This window comes from Pestalotiopsis fici, assembly GCF_000516985.1.
Source record: "Pestalotiopsis fici W106-1 unplaced genomic scaffold PFICI_Scf_4, whole genome shotgun sequence".
Lineage (NCBI taxonomy): Eukaryota > Fungi > Ascomycota > Sordariomycetes > Amphisphaeriales > Sporocadaceae > Pestalotiopsis > Pestalotiopsis fici.
In genome coordinates this window covers 3210810-3236370 of record NW_006917094.1, presented here as the reverse complement: position 1 = coordinate 3236370, position 25561 = coordinate 3210810, and the positions used below count along the sequence as shown (strand labels likewise).

The window sequence follows — 25561 nt, the reverse complement described above, 5'->3', positions numbered from 1 at the left end:
CTCATGGTGGCACTGCAAATATATTTCCTAGTCTGATACTAATAAATGTATGCTGCTGGGTGCGCTGGGAGACCCCCCCAAGACAGGCATACCACAGACTGAGACCCTCCCTCACCCGCTTCGTAAACTCCCATCGCGCTGCGACTAGAGATGCAAGCACGCCCTCAGATAAGAGACTCGCATATGCACTCCGACGACATCTACAGAGTACACACTCATACTGACACACTACAGTACGCAGCAGCGCAGCGACCAGTCCAAACGGAAGCGCCATCCCCGTGGGTCTCGAGTAAAGAGTGTGCATCCTTTAGCTGCCCTGGCAAGCTTGGGCTGATGCACTGCGTGCCTTAGAGCTGTTTGGATACGAGGACCATCCTTTCTCAAGGCGGCGAGAGAGCAACAAAACAAGAAAAGAATAATGAATATTGGACAAGAGTCTGTAAGAGCTTAGAACCAATTCCAAGACACTTTCGCAATGGTTTCTTCGTATTGCTCCCGCGCCTCTCCCTCTCGTTCGTCTTTCTCTCTTGGAGGGGGCGCGCTGTTGGTCTGGGCTCTTTCTTCTCACTGACGAGTCTGTTTGTCGTATCCACAACCCTTGGACCATCAATCAATCCAATGGATCCTTGGGCAAAAAAGAAGCGAGCATCCGGCGTCTCTCCACCGCGTATTTGGCTGTGAGTCTGCCAACTATGTACTTACCCAGTAGTGGTAGTAGTCATGACCAGAAGTATTTTTCTTTGGTCAAGTTATCAATATTACCTTATTCAGAGAAACCTCACACGGGGACGCAACCTCGTAATTGATCACCAATCACCGCTTCTCCCTTCTTCTACTAGGCAACTAAACTCATGTACGCACGCTTACCGTCCCGCATGACACCACATGCTGTGCAATCATCATGCTTCTTGCTGCTTTGACTGCTGCTGTTTGCTTGCCGTGATGACTGCCAGCTCCATGTCGAAGAAAAAGTCTCACGACGCCTCTTTCGAAAGCACTCATTCCCCTGTCTTATTTCAGTGGTAGATTGTACATAACCTTACATGATTAGCAAGATTTGGAGGCTCAAGTACTGCTTGAATGAACGGACGGTCTCCGCACTACTGGTGGTTAGTGGTAGATCCAATTTGAGCACTGTTGAGAACCATGGCTCATTCATCGTCCTGTGTAATGAACGGGCTTATGTGCTAGTTGCTATAGGAGAATTCTCTAAAATTTGAGTCTACACTACCGACCTAGGTCCAAACTTCCTCTTCAGGACCCTGTCCTAGGTTCTTGCCACAGCATCTCGTGATGACCATCGACCCTTCGATAGGCAGCTCCATATTCGTGAAGAGACAAACTACCGTGGAGATAGATGTGCCCATCCCATGGGAAAAGAAACAAGCCGATAGGCAGGCATCTGTCTGCAGACTTGAGCCCCATCATCACACATATCGTCCGGCATCCTTGTCTGTAGTGCAGAGTTCCCGTTGGAACCCTCGCATCGAGCTAGAGACAATCCAGCTGGCCACTCACCAATCGCTTGCCCAGACCTCTCAGACCTAATGTGCAGCTCGCTGCAACTGGTCCGGTGGCTTGCGGGTTAGCCGGGGGTCCCATAGCTTACCTGCTACCCAAGCCTAGATAGTGATCAAAAACCCCTGCCGTAACACAAGCAGCCAATGGCACTAACGAGGCTGGGGATGGCGTCGTGAAGCTCCTTTATTAAGGTAATCTGCTCTTTCTTTTTCCTCATTCCCCATATTTGTGTCACTCAATCTGCTGTCCCTGCTTGTTTGTCCTCTCTTTTATATTGTACAACTCTCTCTCTCTCTCTCTCGTTCCATCATTCGTTTGCTGGTGGTCGTTTGGTATCTGCAGACTTCTTTTTGTCTTCTTCAGTGTACATTCACTTATACCCATACGCTTATTAGTATTTTTTATACGTCGTGTAAGTCATCATGTTTAGCTTCCGGGTCAACTTTTGACAAGACAAGAAGCTATTCACGTCAGAAATGTCACCCCTCTTTCAGGAACTTTACTGATTAAGTTTGATGACAGAATTTGCATCTCAGGAAAAAAAAGAATTTCTAGACCATGCTCTCGTTCAAGTCTACCGCCCTGGCAGCAGTCACCCTGCTGGCCGCCACTGCCCGTGCCGACTACTATATCGATCCCGATAGTGTCTCTCTGTCCACGAGGACTGCATGGTGCCAACAGGAGTTGACGACCTGCCCCATCATCTGTGAACAAGTCGAGCCGGGGACCACTATTACAAACACATGTGATCCTGTACGTCGTCGCTGGCCATATATCTGGAAATCCGCCATCATATAAAGACTCAACTGACAGGAACCTATAGAAAACACTTACATACGGATGCCTTTGTGGAAACAACTTGCAACCCAATGTCTCGGAATACTCCCTGACTCTTCCATACTTCACCTGCACAGAATGGGGCACCCAATGCGTGAAGGCTTGCGGTTCCGATAGCAGCTGTGCCAGCTCCTGCCGCGAGGACCACCCATGTGGTGCTCAGAACCCGCAAAAGACCAACGCGACCTCAACCGGCACGGCAACGGCCACCAGTACCAGCACATCCACTGGCATCACCATCTACACGGGCCTGGACGGCAGCAGCAGCAGCTCGAGCTCTTCCAGCCCTAGCGGCAATGCCGCAGCTCCCAACCTAGAGGCTCTCAACATGGCCGGACTCTTTTCCCTGGCTGCTAGCGTTGCTGTTGGCTTCATCTTCGTACTGTAAAACACCGACATTGATCTAAGAAGAAGAAAAAAGGCGGCAACTTCACAGAAAGCATCTTCCTGAAACGCAGTCATCACCGTCTTCGGGCTGTATGTTGCTCATCCGATCTGGACACCCTCTAAACCCCAGACTGGGCAACAGTCTACACAATCCCTTCAATCATTAGCGCATGGAGTTTTTGGACTTATTTATTTATTATTACCTATCTACCTACCTACATAATAGAGTGTACCGATCGGTGGAAAGTTAATCGAACAAGCAGGGAATTTTGCGAGCATTTGGCCCTTCCTACAATCGCAGCATTGGGAACATTTGTTGGCCTTCTTGCAGGCTGTGGATACAGCTGCAAATACTGACAGCACAAGTCTTTGCTTACCAGTAGTAATATACTTGATATAAGCAAAACTTTCCATGCTATTTTTCCATGATGTTTGATCCCTATATCACCATCTCTAGCCGCGACCACATTGATTTGTGACGGCTAAGCTAGACATTTCCGTAGTTCAGCCTCTGGAAAACGCATCGATTGATCATTGTGTATTACTACCTGCTCGGAAATAGTCGCAAAGGATGATAAGACTATGGCGACAATGTTCTCTCTTCGAAGGAAAAAACACCCAATGTTAGTGATGAGGTCACTGTTTGTGTTTGATAGATTACTTATCTACAGCGAGCCTGTCATTTCTCAAGCATCGAGCTTAGTAACAAAGTTGCAGAGACTGGGCCTTGACGGAACAAGAGGTTGTTGGAACTCCCCCCACGCTCATGTATACGCCTACCATGACCCGGCTCACAGAAATGACTCGAGTACTGCGTTCAACTCAACTCCATCTCAGACATGTCCGCTGGTCAGTTCCTCGACTGATATATGACGGAATGGAAGGTGAATGTTATCACCACCGATCGGTGATCTTTCTAAATGCTGTTTTACGACGGAAAGTCAGAAGAAGGGCCCGGTCGATTTGGGGAGTGGTGAGATGTCTTGGAATAGGTTCGAATGCTGCCAAACCAGAGCTAAACTTTCTGTGTTACTATACCTAATAAGTGGCTATATTATAAACCTGAGCAGCCCGTATTGTCCCTTTTCAAAGAGATGACATTTATGGAGATAGCAGCCTGAGGAGAGTAAAATCACCTATTTATGTTGTGCCGACCGGTGTCAAATAGTGCCAGTACCTCTGACTTGCTTTGACTTTGAAATGTCTGGCTACGAGCAAGGGGAAAAAAGCCATTGATGATAACGACATGCAGAAAATATCGGTGAGGGTTGGCCACCAATAAATCATGACTTCACACATACAAGCCACAAAGTGGGATGTGTATACTGCAGTACTAGCGCCTCTTTCACATGCCCCGCGGTCAAGTGGTTTTTTTTTTCCTGGGTCAAGGCCCCTGCAGCTCAACTATTCCTGCTTCCACCACTCACAGTTCAAGCTGGGGAAGCCTGCAACGGCCTGGTGATGCAGTGTCAGGGCGGGTAGAGAATTCCGTCGACAACCATTGATCAGGTGGCGTTTAATGAGTGTTCTGTCGAGATGAATGACCTTTTCCGACCAGATCCTTGGCGATTGGTGGCCTGGGAAGAGTGCGTTTTCAGAATGATAGTGTGTGTGGCTTCTCTCCTCCTCGAGATGTACGCCGTCGTCTGCCGCAGCCCAGTACATTAATCACTTCGTGGTATTTTTTCGACGACGCGAATCGAGAAGCGGGGCAATTCCCCTTTTTCCGCCAGCTTGCACCAGTGTTACTGGTCATTAAGAGATTCATTCAAATGTCGTTCCTCGGTCCCCACCATGCCAGTAATGGACTGGACCCCTAGCTAGGAATCTTGGCTAGCTCAGTTCTGGGAGGGAAAGTAGATTGACTTTCAACCTCGAAACCCAAAAACTTCACCGCAGTTGTGCTCGTCACTGCACTTTTTCTTTCGTCCTGCAACCATTTGCCGCTGTCCACGAGATCCCTCATAATGCTGTTGGCCAGGTTGTGACGTTGACATCTTTTTCCCTCCCGAATTTCCTAAACAACCTGACCTCAGTCGAAACAAGTCGAGTCGAGCTCTGCGGTAGCGACGCCTTCGCAATATCCAGATTGCACGGTAACCTGTGCCGAAGCGCCTTCACATATATATACGAGTCAATTGCGATCCCGCAGCCAGCCGAACGTGCCACCTATCCCATCAAACCTTCACCATGGGTCCAAGCAAAAGTATGTCGTTCATCCAAGATCATGTTACACCTCGGGGGAAAGAAAGGAGTCTCCAAACATTGTGACGTATGCTAATCCATGCCTCCCCAATCCAGAAGTGGCCGCGGCCGAATGTATCTCGGACGAAGCCCTCATTCACCTTAAATCGTACAAATACTCTGCCGTCGACAAGTCGCCTGTCTCAAACTACATTTTGCGACCTTACGTATGCATACTCCCTCCATCTCGGTGCAGAATATCACAAGAAAACACCATGTACACATGCTAAGACTCGTATTAGTGGAATGCATTTGTTGAGCTCCTTCCGCTATGGCTTGCGCCCAACATGGTCACCCTCATCGGGTTCTTCTTCATCTTGGGAAACATTGGATTGCTTGTTCTGGTCATGCCAGATCTAGTGGGACCTGTACGTACATACGCGCGAGCAGCAGCAGCTTGGCACAACAGATGACTGATGATGCATTCGTGTCGACATAGGGCCCATCATGGCTATACCTGAGCTTTGCCTTCGGACTTTTCATGTACCAGACCATGGACAACATCGACGGAAAACAGGCCCGCCGAACCGGTACCTCTAGTGGTCTCGGTGAACTCTTCGACCACGGAATCGACTCGCTCAACTGCACCCTTGCCAGTCTGCTCGAGACGGCGGCCATGGCACTTGGCACTTCAAAGTCGGGTGTATTCACTGCGCTGTGCCCTTGCCTCCCCATGTTCTTCTCGACGTGGGAGACATACCACACGCATACTCTATATCTCGGCTACTTCAACGGGCCAACGGAAGGCCTCCTCATTGCTTGCCTTGTCATGGCGCTCTCCGGCATCTACGGGCCCGGTACCTGGACCGAGCCGATTGTGAATCTTGTTGGGCCAAAGAACCTCTTTGGCTACGACCACTTGATCGGCGAGCACTCCATTCGTGATATCTGGATCTTGATCATTGTTGGATCCCTTGTGGTTGGTCATGTGCCGTTTTGCGTGTACAATGTCGTAAAGGCTCGCAGGAGAAACAAGCTGCCCGTATTGCCAGTTTTCCTCGAATGGACACCCATGGCCGTGTACACCCTCTCCATTGGCGCCTGGCTGTACTCGCCGTACACGACCTTGAGGACCGAGAACCACCTTGTTCTCTTCTGTTTGACCATGTCTTTCGTCTTTGGACGCATGACAACCAAGATGATCCTCGCGCATCTGACAAGACAGCCCTTCCCGTACTGGACAGTCATGCTCGTGCCTCTTGTCGGTGGTGCCATTCTGGCAAACCTGCCGCGGATCGGTTTTGAGCCGTTGTCGGCCAAGAACGAACTCATCTATCTATATGGTTACTTTGTCTTTGCGGCAATCGTCTATTTCCGCTGGGCTTTCTTGGTGACCACGAGCATTTGCAACTTCCTTGGCATCAACGCTCTGACAATTCCTTATGAGAAGCAACTGGAGAACAAGAAGAAGCTTCAGCAGGCCAATGGTGTCGCCAATGGCACTGCCAATGGGAAGAAGGAGCTCTAAACTAAGAGCAATGGTCATGCTCAGAAAGAGATGCCATCTTTTGCAGAAATGAGCAGTAAAGCACAGAAATAGTCCCTCAGTCATGGCGATGCAGACACTAAAGGGCAGATTTATTCTACAAATCTACAATTTTCGCGGCCTATGCGGCGCACAGAATACACCATTATAATTATCGGATCCTTCTTACTCCACATCTTGGCTAGATTATACGGCTATTGCCGGACGAATGGCTTAGATTTTCACACCTGCAGAAGAAAGCGATAGAGTCAGACAGCGTCAGCATTAGTACGGCGTTGAGGGTTTTCAACAAATCAAGGGCAAAACGATTGTTGCTGGGCAGAATTATTATACACATTCCAATGAAAGAAAGTGTTTTCATCGTGGGATTGAGAAGAAGCCGTGTCTGTGATCGTTGAATGGTGACACAATCACATACTCTAATAAGGAACACTTTGTGTTGGGGTAAAGGTGTCACCATTTCATGTTGCCTATGGCTTAAGAAGCCCGGTCTCACTTGTATTACTGCCAAGCTCCATGATCCTATGACCTCGAAATGCAAGTTTTAAACATTGACGCCTCGCTCAAGATCTGGACAAAAGATATCAACACTGTCGACTTTGGTTGGCGGGTTCGCTGTCTTGGTCGTGGCTGGTAACAAGGTCTGCAGGAACTTCGACTGGAGCGACTACGTAGAGTTTCAGGAACGACGGCTGTGGTCCTGGCTAGTTGAGCCTACGATGAACTCCATTGATTGGCAGGCAAACTGTAAGGTATAATAAGTTTGGAGTCCCTGACAGTAAGGCTTAACCCTCCCGGGGAACCTGCATAAGGAGGACCCGTGGACATGAAGCTACGGGACCTGCCGTGGGCCACTTGGGAGGTTGGGGCGCTATATCTCAACTATCTGGCTAGGCCCGTTTCCCCTAATCTTTTGAGTTCTGGCTGCTAAGACAAGGGGCCGACTTGACACATCGCCGGTCCATTTGTCACGCGAAAGATGGCGGCTGGGGGGTTAAGACAGAATTCAGGGTCTATTTTCAAACTATATTGCCTTCTTCCTTGGTCACTCTTGCAAATGATCGCTTGACGGACCCGCTCCGACAATTGTCTCGCCAGTCATGCCCTGGAGACAAGACAGCCGCCAGCAACTTTTGTGGCAGTGGCCCTTGGCCGGGCTATTGGCCGTGCTGCTGCTCTGCATCGCCTTGTTTCCCTCGGGCTCGTATGCGTATCAACCTGTGTCCGACGACACGCTGCGCCTGATTCCCAATGGCGGCGACGACTTTGACATACACTCGGGCGCCCTGCTGTCTCCGATCCTGATCCCAAGGGTCCCAGGCACCCCCGGCTCGGCCGCCGTCCAGCGCCACTTTATCGAGTTCTTCCGTGTGCACCTCCCAGACTGGCGCATCGACTGGTACAATTCGACATCCAAGACGCCCGCGACCGGCAACCGCGAGATCCCCTTTTCGAGCCTCGTCTTTACGCGCGATCCCCCGTGGGCGCTGCCGGGCGACGTGGGTCGCCTTACGCTGGCCGCACACTATGACAGCCTATATAGGCCCGAGGGGTTCATTGGGGCCGTGGACAGCGCGGCGCCGTGCGCAATACTACTGCACGTGGCGCGTAGCATCGATGCAGCCCTGACCAAGAAGTGGGAGCACATGCGGGAGAGCGGCGAGGCCGGGTCGGGCCTTGAGGAGGACCGCGGCGTGCAGATTGTCCTGCTCGACGGCGAGGAGGCCTGGGAGACTTGGAGCGCGACCGATTCTCTTTACGGTGCCCGGGCGCTCGCCGAAACTTGGGAGCGTCAGGTCTACCCGGCCTCGTCGGCGCGCCGCTCGGCGCTCTCATCCATTGACGTGTTTCTGCTACTCGACCTTCTAGGCGCCGCGGACCCGCATGTGCCTTCGTACTTTGCCAACACTCACTGGGCTTACGAGCACATGGCCGGTGTCGAGACGCGAATGCGGAAGCTTGGCCTCTTACATTCCACGGAAGCCAAGCCTTTCCTCCCTGAATCCGAAAAGGTGCCCAACCAGTTTCTCCGGGGCTACATCGAGGACGACCATATCCCGTTCATGGTCAGAGGCGTGCCCATCCTGCACATTATCCCGAACCCGTTCCCGGTGGTTTGGCACACTATGGATGATGATGGCAAGCACTTGGACATTGACACGGTTGACGATTGGGCCAAGATTGTCACCGCATTTGTCGCGGAGTGGATGGAGCTGGACGGCTACATGACATCTCCGAAGCAGGCGTTTCGCCGGAATGGTGTAAAGGCGAGTGATTCTGCGAGGCACAGAGAGCTGTGATGAAGCATTTCAGTAGACTTTAATCTAGCTGGTGAATATTGATACCCAAGAATAGAGTACAGATTCAAAAGCCTTGATTCGGTTGGCTTCATGTTTATCATTATTTCTGCGTGCTGGCTCTAGCCCGCTAATTCGGATGACACTACAAGTGATAATTCGGGCGGGCATTTGTTGGTGAATAACCTGCATCCTACCTGTTCAAGCTCTTGAGATGCACCGACATTCAAATCCATCTCGAATCTCTCTCCTTTCTTGGCTAATGAACCCTGCATAGAACCCAGAGTTTATGAATTGCTAATGTAGGTGCTTTGGTCCCCTACCATAGCTCCAGGGAACAAGGGGGAATCAACGCACCGTTAATTGACCCCAGCCCCCCTCCCCAGCTTGTACACAAGGACCCGCTATCCGGGGAAAGCTTACCGAGATCAAAGAGCTAACCTAGAACCTTGGAAGCTCCCACCGCTCTGAGCTCCCTGCCAGAGACATCACATCGTCCTCATGAGCGGTTGAGAACTGTATGATCCTGGTACGTGTCAGACAAATAAATACACGCAATTTGTCCTTTTGACTAGAATTTATGTGAGATGGAACATTTGCCCTGCATATTCAACATTCAGGCTGCTAAATAATTCACAGACGGAGGTGTCAATAACATAGCTGACTTGTGCCCATGGGGTTATTAGGGGGAAAAAAAAGAAGACGGAGAATGAATAACAGCGGACTAGACTACCTAATGTAGTATTTTAGCCCCGCCCCACCGATGAGATCACCTTTCCAGGCGCTCCAACCAAAGCTGTTATTCCTTTTCTTATTATTTCCCGTCTATCACCTACTACTACGTATCCCGTGCCTGCTTTGCTTCGGTCAGGGCCATTGTAAAACCAGCAAAAGTCAAAACCTAATCAATTGACTTTTTTCTTCACCCCTTGCTACCAAAACTATCGACATACGATATAGAATCAACACAAGCATCTCTCCTGTGGAAAGAGGATTGAGATTAGAGGACCGGGGAAAGTACCAGCACCATGCTTCGTTGGTGAGTACCTCTCAAGATGGAGGCTAACCACCTCCTTGGTTTCGCAGCATTTTATATATAAATTTTGTCGTTTCCGAGATAAAAGTGGCTCACCATCATTGGCAGGTACCAAGCTAGACTGGCGGCGCGGCCGCTGCTCACGCAGAGCATCACCACGGCGGTCCTGTTTGCGACTGGCGACATCACGGCGCAGCAGGTCGTGGAGAAGAAGGGGCTCGAGAAGCATGACTTGTCGCGGACGGGACGCATGTTTCTCTATGGTGGTGGTACGTGAAATCTCTTGGTTGCGTCTCTCCCCCATTCTTCCTCGGGATGCCCTTATCTTGGGGATGTCTGTCACTGATGGTCCCGTGCCCTCACATCTTGACATGGTTTTCCCCCTCTTTACGAGTCTCTTTCTCGGCTACTTGATATCCAATTTGGCATGGCACTTATCTTACCCGTCTACAATGACCACATCAAACTAATCATCTCACCAAAAAAAACAACAGCCGTCTTTGGCCCAGCAGCAACAACATGGTTCAAATTCCTGCAGCGCAACGTGGTGCTACGCAACAAGAACGCCGAGATTGTGGCGCGCGTGGCCTGCGACCAAGGCCTCTTTGCGCCCACCTTCATCGGCATCTTTCTGAGCAGCATGGCCATCATGGAGGGCGGCTCCCCCCGCGACAAGCTCGAAAAGAGTTATCTGCCCGCCCTGCAGACAAACTACCTCATCTGGCCCTTTGTCCAGCTCGTCAACTTCAAGTTTGTCCCGCTCCACCACCGTGTTCTGTTTGTCAACTTTATTAGTATCGGCTGGAACTGCTACCTCAGCTTCCTGAACAGCACTGGTTAGAGTGAGGATGGGACTTGGAAGGGGGTTCTCCTTAGAGGAAAGGCTTCTGAGGTTCAAGGCATCGGCAATGGAAAGCGGGGCGCTTGAGGAGTATGGATGGCGAGCAACAACGAGATCGCGGATTCGATAAGGCATAGCGTTTCACTTGATTGCGATTTTCTTTTCGAGATGGCCCAAAGACAGGCCAGCGAAACAGAGCGTTTGATGTTTGCTAGAGAAATATCCCATATATGTTGCTCATATATGGGCAAGACAGATACACCTGGAAATTGATCTCTGATCATGAAGTCATTTTCGTTACACATGGCAACGGCTTTATTTGTAGTGTCATTATTCCTGAATGATGACTATTGACAGTAAAATGGGTACTTTTCCTTGCATACGCTCTCCACCCAATTCCTGTGACTGTAGTATCAGTTTATCCATAGATTATCATTATGCCATCATCAAAGTCGTGTCGCCCCAAGACGGATCCGAATATGTTCAAGTATTATACAGGAATATATATGTCATATGTGCATATCATTTCGTAAAGTATTTCGATATGTTATTTTACGAGAACATAAATTCCTTTAGCACAGGTGAACCCGAGAATTCAGGGTTCAGCATAATACAACTATGCACGTGGTCAGCGGTGAACATGCAGGGGAGGCGGAGAGGATAATGGATGAAGCTAGAACGAACGTACTTGAGGAAATACTGCAGCCCAGCCCTCCTCTTCTCCAGGAACCTGGGTCGGAATTTGGAAATTAGGCTCTTTGGCGGCAGCTCAGGTACAGCGGCCTCAAAGTTGGGAAACGTGCGCATCAGCCGCCACCGAAGGTCGTCAAACTCCGAGTACCGCTTACGTATATTCATATAGCTCCCCTGATATGACATGTTAGTCCCTCTGTAATTCCAGATTCAGAAACATGGGAGAACGTTTGTGTTCTTCCCGGGAAGACAAGGTCAAGAGAGCTTACACTCAGAGTTTCCACCCTGATATTCCAAACAACAAATGCGCCAATGTTAGTGGCGCTGCCGTTGACAATGACGTAGTCGGTGATCTCGACGCTCTTGGCCCAGCACGCATGATTCCTCTCGTCGAAGCTGCTGTTCTCATTGTCCCGCATCACAATGGCGCCAACCATGGACTCCTCCGATGCTCGCGACGGCGACCGGGCGTGGGTCGGATGCGACTGGTACCAGTAGGGCGGCGAGGTCACGGGCGATATGACGGGCGCATCATCCTCCTCCTCGGCAGGCGCACTACCACTGCCATTGCCATGGTTCCTTTGCGACGTTTCCGAGTCCGTCTCCGTGTCCGTCTCGGTGGCTGGCGGCGAGGGCGGCGTCTCAATGCTCGACGAAGGCAAGATTTTACGGGGCCCCAATGCGCCGCCTACGTCCCCAGTGCTGCCGATGGAAGGCGCTGCTGTTACTTGGGACGCCATTGAGAAAATAGAGGAGTGAGGTTTTACGGCCGAGCCGGCCGGAGGTAAGTTTCGCTCGCGCAAACTCCGCGATGTTTCGATGGTGGTCGAGAAAGTAAAGTACGTAGTTAATCTAGTGGTATACTATCGCTGACAGGGGTTCGATGATCGGATGGTACGGCGCTTTGTTGGGGCCGAGTGGATTGTTCAACGGAATTGTTCTGGAAGTACAGATCTGAAAATCTGGGGCGTGTGAAATATCGGCGGGGGGTACGACAGAATATGGGGGATATTTGAGGAGTATTAGGGAGAACGTGAGGGAAAATACAAATGTGAAGATGGAGAAATGATTGTGATCTGCTGTTTGCTATCTTTGACGCAAGTGCAGAAAAAAAAGAGAGACGATTACGTGTGCGGCTTCCCAAAGAAACAAGGCAAGTTTTGGTTTCCTGGGCTGCTCAGGATACTGAATCACTGAGAACACTCCCAAACGGGTAGTGAATGTGGGGTCCATCTGCAGGGGCTACAGGGGGGTCTTGTTGGCGGCAACGGCAGCGGCAGCCCGGCTAAAATCCCACCCCCTTCCTGCTATTGTCCTCCCCCCGTCGCCAATTTCCATACAAAAAGTGTCCGTGCACAGCATCAGCCGCAGCCCCGCCACACCGCAAGCCACACAAAAAGGTACATGTCCTTAAAACACCATAAATCCACGATATCTTAATTAAACAAAATGGGAAAAATGCGCAGATGCTTTAGGATTAGTTATTAGGGTTATTTAGCTTAGTTAGTGGTTAGGGTTAAGGGTCCGGAAGCTCGAGGGGCGGTGTGAGCCCTTCGTAATCTGGTATATGTTAATTGTGTTGTGCTGTAGGACGATGTATAGGGGGGAGGATAATAGCAGGAAGGGGGTGGGATTTTAGCCGGGCTGGGCAGCGGCATGGCACCATAATATGTACGCCTCGGGGGGTTGCAAGGGCTCACCGGGTCCAACTGCCGTCCAAACTCCAACGTCTTTGCGTGGTACATGCCTCAGTACCTTGATCTAGTGGCCGCTCTTGCATTCATTGAAATGCTGGGACAAAGGTTGTATCAGACCATATGGACATAGTATTACAGATAGACTTTACAGCTTGAGAAGGCTTCATTATTTGCATTTCTGTTCTGCCTGGATTGGCCTGTCTTTTTATTCGCAAGGGATTTGATGAGGACAGTGTATATGTGATGTCCTGACAAAACTACGTACAAGTCGCATTCAGTCATTTGCTGCAACCTCACCGGGAAACATTATGCACATGAAGCTATTCTGCTCTTTCTTGGGCATCTCAAGTTTATCGTACTCCATGATCTCTAGACTAGAAAGCATCTGAAAAAGCCAATGAAACATTATCTCATGTAACTCTATCCGTGGTATATGCTCAAATGGCAAAATTTCTGCGTTGTTCCTACTAACTAGCAGACCAAACATATCATTTATCGTTTTCGTCACTTTTTTTCTTCTAAATTTCTAATCATACTCGGAAATTATGTGGCGGTGAGAGATTCCTTTTCACCTGCTTAGGTGTATCTAATAAAAGGAAAGAACAGTTTGGGGACGAGGCATCTTTGATAATGGTTCATCGAATATGGGGGTAGTTGCGTTTTGCCGTTTGCAAAGAAGCATTTTCCAGGCAGCATAATCGCAAGTCTTATAAATAGATCATTCTTAGGGAGGAATTCTTTCTGGGATCTATTTGAGCATACACGATATCATGTTTGATATTTGTTGAAGATGGACCTCTAGAGTACGCCTCCTGTACACTTATACTACTAAACGCACAAGGCAAACATCCACATACACATCCGTCTACGAACATCACAATACCGTCACCAAGATGAATTTGTTCAAGGCTCAGTCCCTCATTCTAGCTATTTCGTCCCTCGTTTGGGTGGCTGCTGCCAACACTCTGGCTTGCGAGACCGAGTACACTTCAGGCCTACCCTCTGCCAATTTTACCCCCAGCATCTACGCTCGCTTTTGTGCCGAAGTCGACAAGTATGAGGGGCGCCAATCCGTGTCCTGGATAGTCGACATGACTGGACAAATGCTCGTCGACAAGCTCTCGCAGAATCCAGCTGCTTCTCCGTCTGTTGACACTGATTCGCCTTTCTTGGGGTACACCATTGATCTCGACTACAACCCAACAAACAAGGGCGTGGCATGTGAGCTGCCAACTGCTTGCGCCGCGAATTTCGAGGCTCTGAGATCTCGCTGTACACGGAGCGGATCCGAGACGAACCTCATGACGTACAAAGGTTCGCAAGGCTCCGGCTGCGGAATCTTCACCTACTACATCACACCTCCAAGGCGCGGCGACGGGGAGCGGCGCTGCTACCCCCTCAACTGTTTCGGCTCACACCACATGAGGGTACAGGAATGGGTGTTGGATCGCCTGCTTCGCACGAAAATCTGCACGGCAAACCGACCTCGAGTTATCGCCAATGAAAAGTCAACATGGTTGCAGGATGAGCAAATTTGGATCAATTCCGTTCCCTACGTTTTCGGTGTCTATTGGCTTGACGGCTGCTACCAGAAGCAGATGGACGTCGACTTCAATTTCCCCATCGATGAGAACAAGGATATCAACTGCTACCACCTGCTTTGGGATGACTACGCAAAATGTGAGCGCGGCCCCGTTACCTTTTTATTCGTTCATGGGACTAAATCATATATATCAGGTCTATCAAATGACGGGATTGGCGGCAACATAACTATTGGCTGTGTTGTATACGAGTACAAGACCATAGACCAGGGATAGATGCTCCTGTCTTTGCCAAAAATTGGGAAGCATGGAAAAATCCAGAGTCTGCTTTGCAGTCAACATCAAGGTCGAGGGGACGAAAAGAAACAAGCCGAATTCACAAGCTGCACCCAGGACATGTATACAGAGGCAAAGCCGACAAGGACAAAATGCCTTGGAAAGATAGCGATCTACGCTACTTCTACTGCGGTTATGAAACTATATGATTCTTTTGTTTTCAGAGTACTCAGTGTTCCCAAGAATCCAAACATATAGGAATGATGGGTATCCAAAACATACAAACGCTACCTATGCCACAAGAATCACTTGTTCCATCCCGTTAACCAAACCTGATTACGCCGGTACCAACCCAACTCCATCCCATCCAATTCATGATCCGGTTCGTAATATACGTTACTTCTTTTTAGTTCGAGTCCCCCTTCTTATATGAAATTGTCATCATAATGCACGTTGCCCAGGTGGACATTCTCATTTCCCCAGCTCAAGAAGTCACCCAAGTCATGGCTTAGATTGTAGCCCATGGGCACGATATCCACGTCGCCATTGTCGCTCGTCATGACCTGTAGATCCAGCATGGGGCTCTGAGGCATGCTGGCTAGGCTTTCTCGCATATCCAGTGCTCCTCCGCCCGACTTCTTCTTGGCCCCGACGCTGCTGTTATTGGACAGCTTGTGGTTACGGTGCTTGCGTCGTCCCTTGCGGCCGTTCTTGGTGCCGTCGCCCACGTCGAGATCCATGGAGCGGCCCTCTAGAACCGCCTTGCGCCGCAGGGTCTCCCACTTGTGCTTTGGGCTGTAGGGGTTGTCCCGGCCAATGTCTTGGTACAGCTGCGTGTCCTCGGGGTTGCTGTAGCCGGCGCTGTCCGAGGTGTCGCAACTACTACTGCTACTACTACTGGTGGTAGTGTCCGAAGGCCGCCGCGACGAAGACGACACAGGGAACAAGCGTGAGGATGATCGGTAGTGGTTACGGTGCTGGTGGTGGTCCTTGTCCACGGACGGCGAGGCGACGAGGGCTCCGTAGCCGTCATCGAACCCCCAATCGTCCCACCAGGCACAAATGGCGTCGGCGTCGTCGGCCGCGTGCTGCCGCGCCAGACGCTCGTTATTGTCATTGTTGAAAAAGTACATGTCGCCGGCACCGCCCAATATGGCCATTTGAAAGGCGGTCCAGTCGAGGCCGCCGTCCTCGCCGCCGAGAATTTGCGGCTCAGGGCAGAGGTCCGCTCGCGCGAGCCGGATGGGCCCGTGCCGGAAGCGCGGCGCCGTCAGGGTGTAGGGGGTCGAGCGCAGGTAGACGTAGTCGGGGTCCAGAGTAGTCGTGGTGGTGGTGGTGATGCTGGCAGCGCTGTCGCTTCTTCTGCCTTTGGCCGGGCCGTGGGTGAGGAACAACTCCTCATCCCCGCGGACTGTGGTGTTTTCGGATATTGTCGGTAGCTCGGGAATTTTGCGCAGTATGTACCGGCTTGGGCTTGTCGTTTGACTGTGCTGGTTTGGGTGGTCATCCTGGATCGTTGATATCTTGGCAGCAGGGTCGGAAGAGGGCAGAACTCTTGAGCCTGTGGCCTTGGTTTGTCCTAGAAATAGTTCATCATTGTTGTTTTCGTTGGTTACTATCACATTCTTTGCTGTGCCCTTGAGAACTGCAGGATCCGGTCTCTCCTCGATCGGCGTACTGGCCGTGAGCTTGACACCCGATGATCCTATCCTCGACGGCAGGTCATCCATGTGGAACGGTTCGACCGGCGTATCGACTGTCTCGGTCTCCAAGGCAAGGGATGTCTCACTTGCTGCCGCCTCCCTGGCCGCCAGCTGAAGCTTGGACAACCTGCGCAGCTTATAAGCCTCCAATTGCGCCGGCGTCAACATTTCATCTGCTTCGATTTTCTGGAATAGTTTCCCGCTCAATAAATCCGACATGTTCTCTGTCCATTTTGAATTGTTCTTGCTTGCCGGCTTGGGGCCTAGCGACTTGCGATGTGATTTCATTGGTTGTCGTGCCTTGGTTGATTTCTTCCTCTTGACTGTCTTGACCGATGGTTTCCGTCTTACTGAATTAGCTGGCGATATGGGTGTTGTTGCTGTAGATCGAGCGAATCGATATGTCTTCTTGGGCTTTCGTTGAACAGATGCGCGCCTGCGTGGGGCAGAGGCATTCGCTTCTGCAGGTGGTAATCTTGGTGTTTCATTGAAGGATGTGCGGGTGGCGTTGACTTCTCTGAAAGAATTCCCAATCTTGAAGGCCTTGTTGGCTTCTTGGATGAACTCTTCGACGCTGTGTCTGACGCCAGTATCGGTGGCGTCGAGCACACTACTGCCTGGCCGGCTTGTGTCTTTGTCCTTGTCCTCTGCGCTTGAAGGCATTGATTCTTGGATCTGATCAACGTTGGTCCTTGACGAGTTGAGTCTGCTCTGCGTGGGTGTAGAGTCTGTATCATTGTCTCGCTCAGACAAGGGCGATGAGGTTGCGTTGCCGTCGTAGCTGGTGGTACTTGATGCGTGTAATGACAGCTCGCTGCTCTCGTCCCTTGACCCTAGCGAACAAAGAGTTGACCTGCTCCTTCCGGCGAGACTCGGGGATCCGTGCCTGTCGCAACTACACAATGAACTAGCCGAGGATGATGCCGATGTCTCAGTCGATGACAGCGGCAGCAGAATGCTCGAGATATTATACGGGAGGCTCCGCGGCCTGAAGCTGAATTTTGAAGTCGAGGACCATGATTTGCCCTGTTTCCGGCTTGTAGTGAACCATGACTCCTTTCGCGTGTCTTTGGAATCTGGATTGCTGGGGTCTTGGAAGCCTTCATCGCCGCTGCATTCCCTCTCCCTGAGGTCGACCGACGATCGTTGTTCCGACCTCTTGGACACTAATCTCCTGATACTAAATCCAGACATAGACATGGTGGCGTGTTCGTTGGAGCTTGACCTCATGCAAGGGCAACCATAGCAAGCAAGCAAGCAAACAAAGCGGGTGGGCTTGGTGGCAGGCGGGAGAGAAAATCACACAGCATATATGGGGTTCGATACCCGCCAGTACGGTGTCACCAGAATTAGATGAGAGAGGGGAAGTCGTCTGATAAGTACAAGATGGTATGACTTGAAGCATATTCATCACTCACGACACTGCATATAGGTAGGACGAAAAGAAATGTCCATATTTGGGGTTGGGGGGGAGGGAAGGAGATGTGTGTGTGTGTAGTCTTCTTTGCTTGGATACACAACAATAAATTCGGACCCCTCTTGCGAACAAAGTGTTTGTAAAGCAAAAAGAGGAGGCAGAGGCAGAATAATAATATGGGCATACATGGACGATGACTGACACGAGTGAGGCGTCAAGGATGGTGTGTTGTGCAGAAATGCTGCTGAATGTTGGTATTGCACCCATGGGGGGGAGGGGTGTAGAGGACGGCAATTTTTGGATATATTTTTATCGATTATTGGCCCATTCGGAACAGATTCGTCGGCTTTTCTTGCATACACCCCTGCCCATAAGGCATGCAGATCCGCAAATATTACTGTGCATTACAAAAGAAGCAGCAGCAGCAGCCTGGCCTGGGAAGGACAAAAAAAAAAAGCCTTGGATAGCGGCTTATGCTTATTATGGCTATACCGAATGGAGCCTCCCCGCGCCACGATTGTACAAACAAAAATCCATCGCCAAAGGAGTGGATAGAGTTGGCGAAGGCAAAAAGAGAGACCACGACCATGGAACCGGTATAGGATCAGATAGATAGATTTGCCTGGAAGCAAGTCACAGCAGCAGCTTGCACACGCAGGGCTGTCTAGCCTCTAGACAAAAGATGAACGGTACTTCTGACGAGCGTATGCGCATGCCGAGTCAAAAATATATATACAGGTGCATAGGTAGCGCAGACGGATACATGTAAAAATATATACAGTACATACTTGCTGCGCTTGTAGCACAAGACCAACAACGGCACGTCGCATACGGGCGCATACGAGGGGTGGCTACTATTGAACCGACCTTGCTGTGCGACACGATTTTTGCGCAGCAGCCATTCACAATGCAGAATGGCCGCGATACCCGCCATGGGGATATTGCTTGCCAACCAGGAAAGGCCTGGCAACAAGGGCCTTGGTCGGCGGCTTGTCGCCTGTGTTCCGAGTAGAGTTCAGAGTTATTGCGATAGAGCGAGCACAACAGCCAAAAAAAGAGATCGTGGTCCGATGTGTCGAAAATGACGACTCACAGGAATTACGAGCTTGTATGCGCCGGATGTCGATTCCTGATTGTATGATTGTAGCGCCCGCATGATGTGCTGCAGGGCAGGGAGGAGTGGATTTGCGCAGGGTCGGTTAGACGACGACGACAACGACAACGAAAACGGGGGAGGAAATTAAATCAGTCGTGAAAACATTGTCTTTGTCATTATCGTTATAATATTACCGTTATGATCACCAGTAGTCGAGTACGCAAATGCTGTGTCTAGCTTTCCCCCATCAGAGGAACGAAACCGAAGCCCATGTGCTTGTCCATGTTGCGTTCCCGTCAAAATGTCTTAGATCAGCAGATAGATACTGCAAGCAAGCAAGCAAGTAGGGCGAGACCCGAGCAAAGGATTGTCAAACGGGAAACTAAGAATGCGGGATAGCGGGACAATCATGATTATGATGATGATGATGATTATGGTGGGAAGGGAATGCGGATTGGCCCCATGATCAGGTGGTATGCAAATAGGATGCAACTAGCCTTATTTCAGCCCCCCTTGGAGGCAGGGAATGGAATGCCAATGATACATAGTGGAGGTGTAAAAAAGACAGCTGTCAGAGGCCCGTCACTGTCAACGTCAGCCATGTCATTTATTTTGTATCCTCCGAAATAAATTAAGAGGCATGACCCATTGCCCAGTCGCTTAAGTTGACTGACAGGTGATAGGAGGAATGCCGAGCTGAGCTGCCAACATTTATTTGACTGCAGTGATGGCTGACGTTGGCTTGGAGGGGGGTTTATCGTTGCGAAAACGGGCGGGCGGCAATGATTTCAGTGGCGGGCCGCCGCATCCGTCGATCTACCTAGTCGCCATAAGTCGTCGTTGTCGTCGACCACTCACTCTTGTTATTTGCTTTCCGGACTTTCCTAGAGACGCCTTGGCATCTCGCATCTCGGGTGCGGATTTCTTATCCTTGGGACCATTAGGCAGACTTTAGAGAGGGGTGAAAAAAAAAAAAATGTGCCAGTCATGGGTTCTTCCAACTTGTTCCAACATATGCCGGTTGTCGCTGGTCCCGGTATAAAGAGTGACAGGGAAAAAAAAATAAACTCGACGCAATATTTGGAGTCGATTCGCGAGATTAAGGTGCCAACAAAGACGTCGCCCTAGATTGCATACAATCAATTTCTCACCACAAATGCCAAAGGTCTGCATATCAACAACCATGCTTACTGAGACTAGCCCTGGAGAAAAAGAAAGACCCCCCCCCCATCTTATACAACTTGGGTTCATGTTGTTGCGTCTCCAGTATCCTGATTCCTGGGACTCGGTCCCGTTCCCAAGTTCGAACCCTTGGCTCCTGCGCCTTACATTTTGCTCGGGACGTACAAGGTCTTGATCCTTCCACAGACACAGGCTTGAATACGCCACCACAATGCAAACCCGAGGCTTCTTTCTTCAAGTAAAAGAGTAGTCCCAGCATCGTTGTCTCCAGACTACCGATGACTACTCTATAGATACATTCATACATACTCAAGGGCGAGCTAGACTTCATGCAGAAGTCCGGAGTCTTTGGTTGAACCACCACCTCCTACTCCAGAGAAGAACCAGCATTCCACATTGATTTATACTTGCCATTAGTGGGTCGTATAAGCAAGGGCCATATGTAGGCAAACAAAAGTTCAAAGTTCAGGTGGCCAACTGCAAGGAAGCTGTACCCATGATGCGAGGATCGAAAAGAAGCAACATGGACATCCGGGGAAATTGAGAAAGGGGCTTGAGGGCGGAAAAAGGTTGGATCTTGGTAGGACTTGAAGCTTTCGGGACTGCCCGTTTTCCGTGCCGGAAATATTTTATTACCTGCCCACGACAATATTCACGAATGACTGGATGCGTGATGGCGGGCAGCTCCGTGGCGCCGCCATGTACAAATGCAGGTTCTGTATTTATGAATGGCGTAATTGTCAGTGCCCGCCACAATTACCTTGAGAAAATTTTTACCTTGTTAAGAGGGCAAAGTTGGCGAAGCAGAAGCGGGCCCAACTGGATATTACTATCGTGCCACGTCCAAGATAGTCACGGCGCCACAGAAGACTATAGGCCTGCCCATGTGGGGATGCCGGAAATGCTACCAATATACTTGGTACTAGCACTTACAAGAGGCTGGCTAATGGCCCAAGGCCAGACCAGACAACAAGTCTTCCCGCAACTCACTGTGGGCTGCACTATTTGGCGTTTGGTGGATAAATCGGCCGTTCTCGAGCTGCCTATACTTGTCTGTATTCATTAGAGCGGCCACATTTCAAAGGTTGAAAAAAAGTAGAAAGAAAAAGTAGAAAGGGGAACTAGAGGAAGAAAGATCATGATTTTTGCTCAAATTGGATTCAGTTTTTTATTTTGGATTTACTTGATTAATTGCTCAACGTAACAAAAAAGAACAAGGTCGTGCAGTTCATGGCTCATATCTCATAATGTAGTAAAGACTGGCAAAGTCCATCGACTTTCTTAACCGGCGGGCTCTTTATGAGCACCAGCGGTTCCCAAGATTCATCATTTCATAAAATTCGTCATCATTATTGAAGCAACAAAGAAAAAAATAAGCCATCGTGTCCAAAATTGGTCTTCATGATTGTTTTGATTGGATGACTTTGTCGTAGCGTAGGGCAATGACTGTGAAGCGGCGCGGGGAGGTGATGGTTGCCGCCACTGAGGATACTTGAGGTATTGGCACAGTCTTTGATGTTTTCGTGCCTCAATAAAGTGTGCCCGGCTTGCCGAGTATTATATAGGCGGCTGAAAGTTGCCGAGTTCTTTGTAGAGCCAGAGCTGCCACTTGATCCTCAAAGCTCCAGACACCTGGCAGGGAGAACCATGTCTTGGTTCTTGTCTGCCTCCATGTGTTCCCGTGTGCTTTGGACTCATAGGACTTCGTTGGCCCTCTTCATGTGGAGGGGAGTGGCGGTCTTGAGAAAGCATGCCGCTGCCTCGGTGGGCACGTGGACGTACTTCTCGGCAGGCTCCTCTTCTGTCGTCGGGACGGCATCGTAGCGTTGCTTCCTGAAGCCCGAGACGAAGACCCTGAACTTCTTGATGGTCTGAGTCTTGGCCTCCTTGGAGTGGAAGGTGGTGACGGTGGCAGGAATGTGAGCCATGTTGATTGTATTGAATTATTCTTGTGCTTGATAAAGTCGTGATAGAGATAGACTTGTGCTGCTTGGCTGGATGCTTTGGCTGAAGATGTGATTAAGGTTGCGGGTTGTTTGTGCTGTTGACAGAAAAAAACAGCCACATATGCAAGGGACGGCAAAGACCCTTATATCTCCAGATCCAAATTCAGGAGTCCACATGCAGATCTAAACTCTCCACTCTCGTGGATATCTCGGACATGGGAGACATCGTCGCCTTCGTGCCTCACACAGCATCTTGAGATCTAAACTAAAATTGCCGGAGGTCTCTGTCCGAGGGCAATTTAGCCATGTAGACCTCGTAACTTCATCCAATGGCAAACTGTCACTTGAGATTGAGCGAGGCTGTCAACTTTCAGTCTAACGAACAGTGTAATAGCCTCGATGGGCCTCGATGGGCGTTCCCCATGTGTCCTTTGGTGGCAGAGTCACCGCACTATAAAATTTAGCTGGGAGCGAGTATCACGGTCCCGAAAGGGAACTTGCGACTGTCTACGATTAGCTGCGGACGGCCTTGTATGCAACTGTGTATATGGGCAAAAAACAAGCAAAGATTTCGCACGAAACTAGTTGACAGGTCTTGGACAGGGTCTTTAGCCTCATCTCTTTGCCCTCAGCTCTGCGGATAGCTAGAGCAGCGCCTGGCCTTACATGGTGCAGTTGAACCTATTGTCTTGTTAGCTAGATTGGGTATGGTAAGGTATAGACGGGTCCGGAACAGGTTGCCCGATCCAGCCACTGTGTCTCTACTGATTGGACCACACGCCCCGATGGCCACAAGAAAAGTCAACTTTCCTCGTGGCTTTCAAACAATGCGAGTGAGTAATTTTGAACTTTGAATATGTTTTGCTTTGGAGGCGCAACAGTTGCGAGATTCTTGATGACTATTCCAAATCAGGCTCGGATTCCGAGAACGATAGCCCTGTGAGGATCTCACTCTCTTGTTATTTCCATGAAAATCAGTGTATGCGCCCGATGATCTTTCGTGCGCAGTCGTTCGCCTAGGATAAAGCTATATCCATCAACACTACTCGTGATCAACCATTCTCTTCGATGAGCTGTTGCTTAAAGATGATTCGTAGATGAACATGAACAGAACGACGGTTCGGTTTGATCAAGATGCTCTCTATTCAAACATAAAATGTTTATTCAATCTAATGCAAAGGCGAGGCGGAGTTTCAGACAACAGATGCCCAAGTAAAGCTCCTATGAATTCCAAAAGGCTATAGAAGTCGCATTCGCTTGAGTATTAGTCGAATCTGAGGTTCAAATGCCAAATATCATTTAGACCCTCTGGCCAGACCGCGATCAAAGATTGCCTGGATGGCAGCAATTCACATTGGCTGTCTAACGTAGTCGATATGGCTCATAGCTTCGTGCGTAACAATCGCCATGTCTTACCGTTGAGCGGCTGAGAGCCAGCAGAGCGCAGCTTGATCTATGTCTCTCAGCCAGACACGGTTATCGCAAGAAAGAAGCTCCAGTAGGTAACCCAAGGGCTAGAACCTCGCTGTATAGGCTCATCTTGGTAATCTCAGAACTGCGAGGGTTCGTATTGTGGAGTAACACAGAGGTGGCTGATGAAGTGCATCTACAACTTTAGTGAGGGAGTCTTGAGTATGCTTCATCGAAACCATGGGCGTTCCCAACGCACGCATATGATCATCAGCCACAGACATCCAGACTCTTCCATGGACACCACAGCTGCATGTCACGGGGGCAGGCATCGAATCTGCCGCCGGAATCACGATCGAGCGGGATCGTGGGATCTAGCAGCAAAAAGGACAGATCTAACGGTGCCGAGGGTGCTGGCCTAGGATTCGGAAGACGACAATGCCGTGCTCAGACCCAGCCCAGCAGACTCCACTTCCCCAGATAGACTTCTGCCATGGATCTCTCTACAGGTGCCCGAACCAATCACACCCTCGTGACGCCAAGACATGTCTCCCGGCGAGCATATTAGAGTTGAAGACAAACCCCTCGACTTTCGGACGTAACTAGTACAGATGCCTCCAAGGGAGTCTCACAGTCGCCGGCAAGCCGACCGGCATCGTGAATATCTCGAGCAATCAGACAATCTGTCAAGGCATTCCGGCAAACTGTCCAGGCACCATGTATTATCTTGAAGAAGACAAACAACGGTGTCTTTTTTGTACATGTCAAATGGCAATCCCTGAGTTGCAAGAGTGACTGATCTGTAGTGCTCATGTATCGCAGCCTATTTACATGAGACTCATACACAGTTTAGCCCAGGTCCCGTGACGCGTGACCGTCACTCGAATTCATCATCTGCCTCATCAGGGCCAGCGTCCTCCTCATCCTCCATTACACTTTCCGCGTAGGGAACAAATCGAAAGTCCAGAAAGCTGACATCGCTACCTTCAACTTCGACCATGAACTGCAGACTCAAAACCCCTTGGCCATCGCCTCGGAAGCTCACTTTACTTGCAATGCGCATCGCCTCGCTTGCCGACTTGACGAGATCAAATTTGAAGCCTTGAGTCCATTTCTCACGTACAGAGAATGTTTCGAGGAGATCCCGTCCATTCGTAAAGTCGACGCTTGCGCTACCAAGGTTCCCGCCGCTCGCAAGGCCCAGATATGGCGCGGTTGGCATAGCCGTAATGGTAATGCGATCAGGAGACATGGGTGCCAACTCGGACAAAGCGTCTAGCAACCACCTTGCTTGCATAATGATCTTGAATGTCAAATCCGTGCGGTCGAAGGGGATATCGTCAGGTCGATCGGGAGTGTAAGTCATCATGTTGCATTGTGTCTTGACACCCGTCTCCTCCATGATGATACTCAACGGCGAGCCATCTTCCTCGTATAGTAGTGAGCATGTTCCTTGAATGCCCAAAGTCTGGTTACTAAAGGCATCTGGACGGTAATTCCTCAGATTGCTCCGGTAGGGTTCTGCGTCAGCTTTGGCTTGTCTAGCGGCCATATCCGTGGCACCAAAGATTAGCAATGCCTCTAGAAAGGCGGCGAGGTTGATCTGAAATTGAGGGAGGGATGTATCATCATCATTGTCCGGAAGGTTCAGAGTGTACTTTGTGAACAGTGCCTTGTCAAGAAATGCAACGCCTAATATACCAGTCATTATTAATCCATTCCACATGTCCTGCTGCAGCAGTGGGAAACGACAGCGGGGCGTCCTACCTTGCATTACCCTGGAATGGTCGGCAGAGAACCTGATGCCCTCTTGAGTAATCTGTACGTGGGCTTTTGTGGTGAAGCTGATGCATTTCAGCAGCTGATGGATTTGTCTTGTAGAGCTGGTAATGGCTCGAAAGAGTGGCTGCTCAGGCGGCATGGACGCAATGGTGGATGCCATGATGCAGAA

The 25561-nt window shown here is 50.0% G+C and overlaps 9 protein-coding genes across 9 annotated transcripts; 5 read left to right on the top strand and 4 right to left on the bottom strand.

The window, feature by feature from the left end:
- Positions 1 to 2079: 2079 nt before the first annotated feature.
- Positions 2080 to 2746, top strand: PFICI_06979 (uncharacterized protein; the record flags this gene model as incomplete). Its single annotated transcript, XM_007835560.1, has 2 exons — positions 2080 to 2274; positions 2345 to 2746. The coding sequence occupies 2 exons, from the start codon at positions 2080 to 2082 to the stop codon at positions 2744 to 2746; spliced, it is 597 nt and encodes a 198-aa protein (XP_007833751.1).
- Positions 2747 to 4935: 2189 nt separating this feature from the next.
- PFICI_06978 (uncharacterized protein) lies at positions 4936 to 6457 on the top strand (the record flags this gene model as incomplete). The annotated part of the gene is made up of 4 exons (XM_007835559.1): positions 4936 to 4951; positions 5047 to 5156; positions 5232 to 5357; positions 5429 to 6457. The coding sequence occupies 4 exons, from the start codon at positions 4936 to 4938 to the stop codon at positions 6455 to 6457; spliced, it is 1281 nt and encodes a 426-aa protein (XP_007833750.1).
- A 1118-nt stretch (positions 6458 to 7575) lies between these two features.
- On the top strand, positions 7576 to 8775 carry PFICI_06977 (uncharacterized protein; the record flags this gene model as incomplete). The annotated part of the gene is made up of 1 exon (XM_007835558.1): positions 7576 to 8775. The coding sequence occupies one exon, from the start codon at positions 7576 to 7578 to the stop codon at positions 8773 to 8775; it is 1200 nt and encodes a 399-aa protein (XP_007833749.1).
- Positions 8776 to 9800: 1025 nt separating this feature from the next.
- Positions 9801 to 10649, top strand: PFICI_06976 (Protein sym-1; the record flags this gene model as incomplete). Its single annotated transcript, XM_007835557.1, has 3 exons — positions 9801 to 9811; positions 9917 to 10077; positions 10303 to 10649. The coding sequence occupies 3 exons, from the start codon at positions 9801 to 9803 to the stop codon at positions 10647 to 10649; spliced, it is 519 nt and encodes a 172-aa protein (XP_007833748.1).
- Positions 10650 to 11201: 552 nt separating this feature from the next.
- PFICI_06975 (uncharacterized protein) lies at positions 11202 to 12082 on the bottom strand (the record flags this gene model as incomplete). Its single annotated transcript, XM_007835556.1, has 3 exons — positions 11202 to 11265; positions 11338 to 11516; positions 11612 to 12082. The coding sequence occupies 3 exons, from the start codon at positions 12080 to 12082 to the stop codon at positions 11202 to 11204; spliced, it is 714 nt and encodes a 237-aa protein (XP_007833747.1).
- A 1850-nt stretch (positions 12083 to 13932) lies between these two features.
- PFICI_06974 (uncharacterized protein) lies at positions 13933 to 14856 on the top strand (the record flags this gene model as incomplete). The annotated part of the gene is made up of 2 exons (XM_007835555.1): positions 13933 to 14719; positions 14777 to 14856. 2 exons carry the CDS (start codon positions 13933 to 13935, stop codon positions 14854 to 14856), a joined length of 867 nt encoding a protein of 288 aa, XP_007833746.1.
- Positions 14857 to 15281: 425 nt separating this feature from the next.
- Positions 15282 to 17759, bottom strand: PFICI_06973 (uncharacterized protein; the record flags this gene model as incomplete). The annotated part of the gene is made up of 1 exon (XM_007835554.1): positions 15282 to 17759. The coding sequence occupies one exon, from the start codon at positions 17757 to 17759 to the stop codon at positions 15282 to 15284; it is 2478 nt and encodes an 825-aa protein (XP_007833745.1).
- A 4189-nt stretch (positions 17760 to 21948) lies between these two features.
- Positions 21949 to 22182, bottom strand: PFICI_06972 (uncharacterized protein; the record flags this gene model as incomplete). Its single annotated transcript, XM_007835553.1, has 1 exon — positions 21949 to 22182. One exon carries the CDS (start codon positions 22180 to 22182, stop codon positions 21949 to 21951), a length of 234 nt encoding a protein of 77 aa, XP_007833744.1.
- A 2305-nt stretch (positions 22183 to 24487) lies between these two features.
- Positions 24488 to 25552, bottom strand: PFICI_06971 (uncharacterized protein; the record flags this gene model as incomplete). The annotated part of the gene is made up of 2 exons (XM_007835552.1): positions 24488 to 25302; positions 25378 to 25552. The coding sequence occupies 2 exons, from the start codon at positions 25550 to 25552 to the stop codon at positions 24488 to 24490; spliced, it is 990 nt and encodes a 329-aa protein (XP_007833743.1).
- Positions 25553 to 25561: the final 9 nt, after the last annotated feature.